Source organism: Poecilia latipinna, unplaced genomic scaffold, assembly GCF_001443285.1.
Source record: "Poecilia latipinna isolate Pla-1442-1.1 unplaced genomic scaffold, P_latipinna-1.0 Scaffold561, whole genome shotgun sequence".
NCBI classification, from domain to species: domain Eukaryota; kingdom Metazoa; phylum Chordata; class Actinopteri; order Cyprinodontiformes; family Poeciliidae; genus Poecilia; species Poecilia latipinna.
The window spans coordinates 125980-136763 of NW_015113177.1; the positions used below are offsets into that span (position 1 = coordinate 125980).

At 36.2% G+C, this 10784-nt stretch overlaps 1 protein-coding gene across 4 annotated transcripts in view; it reads left to right on the forward strand.

The window, feature by feature from the left end:
- The window catches only part of LOC106953115 (C-Jun-amino-terminal kinase-interacting protein 1), a 62153-nt gene that overhangs the window by 21363 nt on the left and 30006 nt on the right, over window positions 1-10784 (forward strand). For all 4 annotated transcript variants that reach the window (XM_015041671.1, XM_015041670.1, XM_015041673.1 and 1 more), the window contains exon 2: window positions 4895-5006. In XM_015041671.1, coding sequence (XP_014897157.1) covers window positions 4895-5006 — 112 coding nt within the window. The remainder of the gene's footprint in view (window positions 1-4894; window positions 5007-10784) is intronic.

Here is a 10784-nt window from a genome sequence, read left to right on the forward strand (position 1 = left end):
GTCTAACTAATAAAACATATTTGTGGATTTTACTATCCTGTAGATTTTTGCTCATGTTTTGCCAAGGCAAGTAATTCAGTCTGACTAAAAAAACATTGGTTTTATACATTTATTATGCACAAAATAAGGCATACTTTATAATATTCTGGAGATAAAATGAGCTCTTAAGTTTAATCTCTCCTCACTCTCATCAAAAAATGTTGTTTAGTAATTTTGTTTATTGTTTTTCCAGCTTGTATGATTTTTTTTGGCTCACGTCATTGCCGGAAATATTTATAACAATTATAAAAATTCGTTGTAAGTTATGTTTCAGTCCATGTACTGTATTGATACTAAGGGTTGAAATACTACATATTTTTTAAGGTCGACTACATCATAATAGTCGAATCGATGTCGACTAGTCGCGGTGACGACATGGTGACGTAAGCGCAAAAACCTTCACAACTACTTGGAGGCTTTATCAGCTATTTTCACGGCAAATATTTACACCCCCTCCCCTTCTCCCGCTTTTACCAAGTCTAGTATGCAGAATTAAAAGAGCAATAAACAGATCAGTCTTCGTGAGCAGCGGAGAAAAGTTTGTTGCACAAAGTCGGGTCTGACTTTTTTTTTTTTTTCCCCAAAACACCGGCTGATGCTGATGATCTCTGGATAGTTACTCGTATAGGAGTAAAATTATCACACTGACCACAATGGTGCTTTTGGAACATCACAAACCAAACTTATTATGAACGGTTTCCCGTTTGGTTACAGTTGAATTTAACGAAACCTCCTGCTGCTCCTCCTGCTGCTCCTCCGCCCGATGCGCAGCAGGAGGCTCTGCTGACTCAGCAGCGGCTCTCTGAACCGACATGCAGACGGCGGCCGAGATCGCCTCTATCAGATCCTCAGGATGAAGCTTGGACTTAGTTTCCAGATGTAGTCAAACCATATCTTTATAAGAGCGTAAAGATCTTATAAAGATCTTTACGCTCTTTAGAAGCGTAAAGCTCTAAAGAGCGTATTGAAGGTTAAAAGCTTCAATACCCAGGGTGACGCTGATCAGTTGGGGGTAGTTGAGGAATAAAAAAGTCTGACATCATGACGCGTTGTCGCACATTACTCCGGTAGACTTGTTTTTTTTTTTTAAGGAAATTTTCGGCACTAGTTTATTTGACAACGATCTGACTGTAAGGGGGCAGAGAGAGCAGAGAGAGGCCTGGGCCCAGCGAATGGAGGACAGGAGTCGGACTCCTGATTACCGCGGGCTAAAGACTCTGTATGCGGGGCGCCGCGCTAACCACCGCCCCGCGCAACGCCCCTATTGCGGTAGCCTATGTTGTAATTTACAGTTTGTAATTATTAAATTATTTAGAATTTTATACAATTTGAGCTTTCTGGCGAACTCACCTAGTCCACCTTCTTTCATTTTCTGGGAAAAATCTGTTTAGTCATGTAATTGCGACTAGTCGACTGGCCCAGAAAAAAGTCATTGCAGAGAAAATAATCGACTAGTCGACTAATTGGTGCAACCCCTAATTGATACCCCATTCCATTATTGAGAATGATGTACATATGGCAAACCCTTAAACTGAGTCCATGAGATACAGTATGTAAAGGACAACTGTGTTTACACTGGCTTTCACATCAGCTTGATCTAAATTTACAATATTTGCCATGTAAGTTTTCACACTGCCATTTACCATTCTCATTGCCTTCTAGTCTATGTGATGTCTCTGTGTTTCATTGTGACAATGTAATTTGCTATGTCTTCCACTGTCTTGCTTCGCTCCGGTGGCTGCATCCACCTTACCAACAATTCACTGTGGCATCAGGGTCACTCTGTCCTGTCAAGGCGCTTTATCTCCCACCGCCTAATTTTCTTCTCCCTTCTCTGTTTCACTGTCCGCTGCCTTTATTTGTTCTTTATATTTCATGGTCCAATCATTACCTTAACCTCCTGTTGACCTCTCTGGTCATCTCTCCTTCTGTCCTTGTGAAGACAGTTATCAGTAAACATGGTGACAGTAACATGTCATGCATTAAGCTTATTGGGATTTTTTATCATTGCACTTCCTTCTCACTTCTCCCTCATAACACTGCGTATGGACTGTGGCCACTGTTGTTCAGTAAGGCAACCAACACCAATGTGCAATTATCAGAACTTTAAAGAAATGTGGTAGAGTTAAGACTCTGCACATCATTATTGGGTTAACTCTCAATGCCTTTGATGCCAACATTTTATATAGATTGCAGTGAGTTCTTATAAGAAACATGTGAAAACCTAAATGCTTATTAAGTTTCTTAGTATTTGCAAATAAAAACTATATGTTTCAAGGTATGGATAAAAATATATCTGTTCATTCTAGCAGGCTAAACTGTAGACTCACATAAGTAATAAGGGCCATCATTTCCTGAGCGTGAGGTCATGCTGTCCTTCATCAATGCACGCCAGGAGGTATTACATGAAGACACACAAATGCCAGTTCAGAACGTTCTGAAGAGTGGTGGAAATAACACTGATGATGGAAAGAAAAAGACAATTTTGAAAAATGGGGGTAAATTACAACCAATTACATTAAAATATTCAAAATAATGTCATCTTAAAGCCTGAAGTGAACAAAACAATTCTGAACCACCCTTGATTTCAACACTCAATGACATAACCCGAATATAAGCATAAATAATGTTTCCCATCACATGGCAAAAAACTGAGTTATCAAAGCCCTTCAAGATCAAAATGTTGAGTGAGTGAAATCAACATTGTTCCCTATAGGTGATACACTCAGTGGGAAGTATGAATTTAAACTATGTGAAATATGATTGTTTTTTTTTTTCACCACTTGTTTAATGAGGATACAATGTCCTTTCAATAACTCAACCTGAAAATGCTAATAATAAAAGCAAAAATATTGTGCAAATTTGTGATAGCATGAGATTGAACTTCTAGGCTTTTTTGGAAACATTTACTCAGATATTATTTTACTCTAGTGCTTTTAGAGTTTTTATTAGTTTGTTGAGATAAAATGTACAGTAAATAAGAATCCAAAAAATGACAATGATTTAAATTTTTCAACCCTTTTAAGTTAAGCCTTCAGCTTTCATCGCCTAAATTATAATTGCTAAAGATGGTTGCAGCTGTGCCCACATATGCATACAATGCAACCAGGAATGACAGTAATGATACATTAGCACTGTGGCTTACCAGAGTGATTATTGTCATCCAGGTTAACTTTAGCTTACTCTCTGTTATTAGTTCCAAAAACCGTTTTACTACTCAGCCTCTGAACTGCCTGCAGGGTAGAGAGATAACAGGCGGACATGATTGAGGATGAAGAAAATTGAAGCATTGTTTACTTGAAGTTAATTGAATCTTGTCGGAGACAAAAAGACAGTCCATCAAGGGTGTAGGCATATTTAGGCATGCTGCTCCAAAAGCAAAAAGGTTGTCTGTGTTTTATTTATTTTTATTTTTTTTTCACGCTTTATGCTCCTAATTTGAGGATGTGAAGGCGAGAAAAGAGTGGTTCCCTACAATATTATGTTTTCTACCAGAGCATACGTATACTTCTGTCACAATATTATCTACTTTGCATTTCTATCTAGAAACATATTTTTCGGAATGATTTTCTTTTTAAACGTAAGTCTAAAGCTGGCATATAAATATAATCGAATGCTCTTTACCAAAGCGTATGATAATGAGTTTTGCTCTGTATTTTGTCTTACCTTGGCCACAGTTCACAGTGGAATCAGGGTCACACTGCCCTATTAAAGACACTCCATCCTATTCATTTCTTGGCATACATAGTTTGATCACCATTCAAAGTAGACTTGTTTTATCACTTTTTTAGGCATGTTGAAAAAATTTTAAGCACAAACGTGGCAATGCAGATGGGACATATCTACAAATGCATCAATGGTGCAGAATTGACACAGGTATCTTCATATCTTCTCTGGATTCTGGTGACTGTTTTTGACCTAAAGTTCATTTAGGTATTTTAGTGACTAAGCTATTATTGCATTTGTATTTTTTACTATAAATAAGTCACAGTTGTGTCTATAATTGCTGTGAAAGTGGACCTGTAACATAACAAAATGATAAATCAAAAGATTAATGTTCATATTTTCCTGTTGTCCAGGACCAAATGAAGGATATTTTTAAAGTTACTCAAGTAGGATTATTAATACAGAAACTAAATGAAGTCATACATTTACCATACATAAGTGAATGCGTTTAAAAGCACTGCAAGCATTACATTAAGGTGGTGCTTGGGATTTCTGATTAGTGCATTATGGCTTGAGATACAGTTGGTGCTGCCTCTTATTTTCATGATTTTTTTTTCTTTAACTTTGACTTTTACTTACAGTGAACACAGAACAAAATTACATCCAAGTATAGTTGTTTTTTGTTCGTGCTGGTATCTGTGTCCTTGTTTCTAAGGTATTCCATGAGAAAACCTGTTTATAAAAATATGTTTGCACAACCTGAGTTTGGAACCCTATACCTGATTAAACCACAAGACTTCTGGAGATATGTCCTTAGGACAGATCAGACCAATGCTAAGTTTGATGAGCATCAGACACAGTATACACACACACACACACACACACACACACACACACACACACACACACACACATACACACACACACATATCAAACCAGCTGTCAGGTTTGGTAGTAATAACTTATTTTGCAGCAACAAGACCTTGAGTGGACAATGAATTCTTCTGTGTACCATGAAGTATGAGGACGGTCTAAAACTTGATCAAAACTAAGTCATAAAAGTACAATATCATATAAAGAAGTAACTCACAATGATGTGGAATATTGTAAGAATTCTGAGTGCTGAGAGATTAACTTCCCCTTATCTGTTTCTCTTCCCCTTCTCATGTTAATCTTCTCCTACAACAAGGCTGACTCATGACATCAGTCTGGACGAGTTTGAGGATGATGACCTCTCGGAGATTACAGAGATCACTGATGAGCGTGGGATGAGCCTCAACTGCAACGGCCCTGATATTAAAGTAAGATTCCATGAGTCATGAAATTTCATGAAATATGCAATGAATTTGCTTTAGGTTTTTATGTTACAATACTTTATCATTTAATGCAGAGGTTTGCTTAACTAACCTCTGTAAAATTAATCATGATCTCCTTCAGTTATTGATTTCACTTACCTACTAACTATTGATTTCATTTCCGCTACACCTTACAAATTATTTAGCTTAGCTGCTTCTTAAAATGCATTTATGGCTCCAGTTAATAATTAAACTCAAGAAAAGATTTATATATTGACTTAAGTGTGTTGTTTTCGGTTTTGTTTTTAGGTCACAAATATTAAGCGAGACAGTATCCATAATAAATACATTTACAATAAATGTATTTGTAATGTCACCCTGAACCTACCACAGATCTCTAAATGCTAAAAATATTGATTTCACTGCGAAGACATGAGAGCAGAGACATACAATAAATGTCTTTTTAACTAAATAAAAAAAAAAATCTGTTTATAAATCACAAAAAGCATAATAGATCAATCTATGTTTGGCTTGTCTGTATTGTGCTTTTTTTATGCTTTTCTAAGTATGTAGTAGCCCCATAAAAATAAGAAATACTGAATAACAATTTCTCTTGCAAATGTGTGCAATATTGCAATTGTAAAAGACTACGTGGATACAACATTTTGTAGGATATAATATTTCAAGTGTTGCTTTAGAGCTCTGCTTCCCAAAAATATATGTGGCTTTTAGGATGGACTTTTACTGCTGTTTATGCTGATAGATCCCCCTGACAAAGATATTAAAGTTCAGGGAGAAGAGTGAGGATGCTGTAATGATGGAAAAGAAGGTGGAGGAAAATGTGAAACATTTAATATTGTCAACATTTTATTGTATAGTATTGTAGATAATGCTTTGACATTATCATGTCTAACTTAACAAATAAAGGTTTCATAAATTCATGTCTAAATGTGGTGATAACAAAAATGTATAATTAATTTTAAATCCACAGTAAAATTGCTATTTTGTTCAACTATACATACAGTCACATTTTTGTTATATTGATCTCAAATTTACTTGAGTGAATCATGAAAAAAACTGGAGCAAGTGTAAAATTCAGCTCAATAGGATAGATGTGCTGAACCATAATGAGTAAGATGGAGGAAGAAAATAGCCAGAAGTAGATTTATTATTCTGTCAGATCTGCTCTGTTCCCAGTGAACCACCATCACCACCTCCATTCAGCTCTGCTGCAGTATCCTTGGCAACTGAGTGGTTGAGGGGCTTTTCAGTAACATCTATCTTTGATCACTTAGCACTGCGTAGCACTGATAGGAAATCCTCCAGAGAGCTGTGAATATATTTTAGGTTTAGAAGGTTGTTAATTTTTTTCAGTTTTTCCCCATCTTACCCTGGGAGCTAATTATAGATCAGATTACCAAATGTGAGCTCTCTCAGCGGAGGTGTATTTGTATGTGAACATTGATGACTCATCCTCTCTCAGGGGCCTTGTGAAGGTAAAATTTCACAATGGGTTTCTGAATGGCAAACACCAATCAGGTGTCATGCCAGTCGCAACAACAAAGCTTCCGTGTCCCTGAGTGACTGTACTTCCAGGGTACAAGGCTGTTTCTGTCTGGCTTTTGCCGACCGTGCATCATTTCAATATAAGGATTGTTGTTTAGCATTTGAAAAGAGTCAGCTGTGTTTGGTCTCTGGTTTATACATCAGTTGTACTAGAGTTTGGATCACGACGTGGATCAAACTGCTTGGGTGGGAGGAAAAGGAAGCCTTCTCTTCGTCAATCACAGTGGCTATGTATTGTGTGTGTGTGTGTGTGTGTGTGTGTGTGTGTGTGGGTGTGTGTGTGTGTATATATATAATATCATATCACATCAGTTCTTAAATCTCTTTACTGCCTCCATGTTTGTCAAAAATAATTTTACGTACTACCTAATTAAAGTGTTTTTAAACCCAAGTATTATGGCTTTAAAGTTAATCAACACAGTTTGGATTGGGTCAAACTAATACAGCCATTCCCATTTTTACCTTTCTTTGTTGGATATGAATCCCACAAAGTGACAGCACAAGTCAATTATTGATAATTATTTATTCACAATTTTTAATTTTATCAGAAAACGTGATGATAAAAAATATAAACATGATTTAAAAAAAAACTAAACATTCAGCTGCAGTCATCAGCTTGTGAGGCTCTTCTTGAAAAATTTAAGTAGTGGTGACCACATCAGTAAGGTCAACATCAGAAGGGGGATTCAGAATGCATTTTGCCTCATCAATCATTAACAGGAAAATGGAAGGAGCATCACTTCAGACAACAGTTCCTGTGTCAGCAGGGCGAGGTGAATCAGATGTTCTGTAAATATGTGTGGTTCTTAGAAAAGGTCAGGGGTGCACACACAGAGGAATATGTGAAATACATACAATATGTCCCGATTCTTTGAATTCTATGTTCTGTAGCGTCCTTTAACTTTTGTGAAGCCAGAAATGTAATGGGTCAAAACTGGGACAAATCGAAAGTACTTTAATTTACAGCATATTCTTATACTAAGTTGTTTTTTCTCTCAAACTAATAATATTGGCATTTTAAACAGCTGTTTATGTGACATGATTCCTCCAGTAAGATGTTTTTTTGGAAAAAGGCCCTAGAATTTTCTTAAATAGTTCTAAATTAAAATAATTTTCTCAATTTTTTTTTTGACTTTTTGCTCTGTTTGGGACTGAAGAGGAGACAACTAAAATTGTGTTGTCTCCTCAATTAGAGGAGACAATAGAGGCAAATTGCTGGATTGTGCTGGAATTGATGTTTGTGTTTTCACTGATTTACTGCAATCTGGTACTGGAAAGAAAAAAAATCGCAAATGCAAAATATTTGCAAAAATGAATCTTTTTGATAACTTCTATATCTGGTGTACTCGAAACCAAAAAGAGAATAACTTCAACTTGATGCACAATGATGTTTAAATTGCTTCCATCTGTTGGACCCAATTATTGTATTTCATTTGTATGGATTTAGGGCAAACTGGTTTGTGAATATACTTGAGAAAAAGGGAAAAAAAGAAGAAAAAATAGGAGAAGTCTGAACCACTTGCAAAAACTGGAGGGAATAAAGATTGTGAATTCTCGTCTCAGTTGCAGGGAAATGTGCTTTTTTCATATTGAAATATGATTTCATTTCTGACATTTAATCTGGTATTACTGCTGTAAAGGTCACTTGACTGATATATATATATTAAAAAGATTGTAATTGAAGATTCAGTGCTGTTTACTGTTCACATTATTTAGTTTAGCTGGAACTGTTAGCTTGGTTAATTCCTTGGTCAGAAATGTTTCTCTGCTTAATTGTGTCCAGCTTTCTGCTTATAGAGTTTGTCTGTGCTTCTTGTTATTGTGCTTCCAGTTCACCTTCAAAAATTTAGTTGGAGTTTTAAGAGAAGAACAATTCATGTACAAGTAACAGTTCTTTGTAGAATATTTTGTAGTCAGCCTCTTTGTAACAGTGAAAGGTGTCCGAATGCCTGGCTTATCCTGGCAAAGAAAAGACAGGCCGGGGCTCATCAAAAGACATATTGAATTTCTAGTGCACATGGCTTTAGTATTTAAGGGTTAATGTGGACCAGATCAAGCTCAGACGAAGCATAAAGAGATTTAGTGCTCCTTAGAGACGTGGGATGACAACATGTATCATCATTACATCCACTCAAGGCGGGGCTGGGAGAGAAGAGTGCTTCCATGCTCATGTGTAAGGATTAATTGATCTGATGTACAGCCATTCGTCGTATGTGAAAGGTTGGCGATAATGACATTTTTGGGTGGGGTCACTTGACTGAGCAATTACATTAAAATGTCTGTAGAAGCACACAAAAACACCCAGGGGTAGATGCATCAGTTGTTTGCAGACACTATTTTCACACCCGAGTGTGAGATCCTAATTTTAAAAATAGATTCAATGGTAGATCTCCTGTCAAAGTCCCTTTTCTTGCCAAACAAGGTCTTGCAGCAGTTTACTTGCAATTAAATAAGAAATTATGTATGCATGTATGTATTATTTACATTTTGCTCAGTTTGGTACGTGAGAAGAAAAAAGGGATAAAAAGGATCTCATATCATGCTGACATTAACAAAAGCCAAATCAGGGATGTCACAAATAGTAAAGAGTATTCTCTGTTTAAATATTTAGCTAATAATCGTACACATAATGATGGATGGGATTAAAATTACTCCGCATATATTTATTAGAATCTGCATCATGAATAAAGTGCAAATGCAAAGCAAATATGTGGAGCAAAAGAGTTGTGAAAGACAGAGGAAATTGCAAAGCTTCTTAAATGTACATAAAAAAAACATTGATTAATGCATTTTTCAGACAAATCTTCATCTCAACATGTGACCTAAAACGAAGCAATTTTTATTGTTTTTTTCTCATGGTAAACACCATCGTCACAGTTGTTTTAAAATCATTGTTTTAGAGATCAGAGTCTTGTAAGCACTACTATGACGGTGCTTATGAGCACATAAGCAGACTTGTTTCCATAGCAACAGTATTTTTCTTACCCACTCCACGTGACGAAGCTGAAAATACATCGAGTGTTGGCGCGTGTGCGTGCATACACACACACACACACTCAACACCCCCATGGATACTGCTCTCGTCATCTCCTCTACACATGGTAACTGGAGAGGAAGCTGCCTCATCGAGTCAAGTGGACACAAGAGAAGTCCTTTTCTCTCTTGGCTCCTGTTTACACCATTTTCACAGCCATTTAGGGACACGATCATGCAGATTGACTCGTTTTTTTGTTGTTGTTTTTTTTATCTCTGAATATATAATGACTTATTACTGACCATCATCCTAGTCTTTTCCTTAATTTGTAGGACAGCTTTGTTCAGCTTATTTTTAAATACACAGCTTTGGATATGTTAAGCAAACAATTGGTCAGATTTTTATTATGAATATTAGGAGGCAACAAATGGACTTTAAGAGTTGCTGCTTTTAAGTGTTTCCAAATTGATATAGAAATTGTCTTTACTAATACTATCAGCTACGACAAGCTGATAATATTAGTGTGTATTAGTGAGTTGAAATAAACAGAACATTTTTATGACCTGAGAACAACTGTGGTTAGTCTGTTTACTCCATGATCTCAGGTAACGGAAGCTATTTTTTCACATGTAATGTATTTTAAACTTGTATCAAAAACAATTAAAATGCTGCCATTTTGTGTTTTGTAGTAATTTTTTTTTATCTTAAAAAGAGACTAAACAAAAACTTTAAAAGATATTGATTCTTAATTATCCTTGACAAACATACTTTCATACATTAAGTCTAACTACTCTTTCAGGGTCTTTTTTTCTTTTAGTTTTTTATTGATTTGCATAGTATGAGTTGTCTTGTTTTTTTCCTGCTCACTCTACTTTGATTAATAAATTCAATCAGGAATGTTGCCTTCATCACCAGGGTGGCTTGTCTCTTAGCAACAGGGGGACAGGAGTCAATTAAAGGGGCCAGCCACAATTTGTTGCCATTAAAGCAAAAACCAAAAAAAGAAAAGAAAATTTTTAGCAGATGAAAAGGGATGGGGAGTGAAGAAAAACTCTTGTTTAAAAGTAGCTTACATCAGAAACAGTCGTCTGGTGGCTGAACTGAAAATAGAAGAGGAGGAAAGGATGAGTGAATCTGTGGATGGATGGATGGATGGATGGATGGATGGATGGATGGATGGATGGATGGATGGATGGATGGATGGATGGATGGAAACCACAAGCCAATGATTGAACTGTGATGGG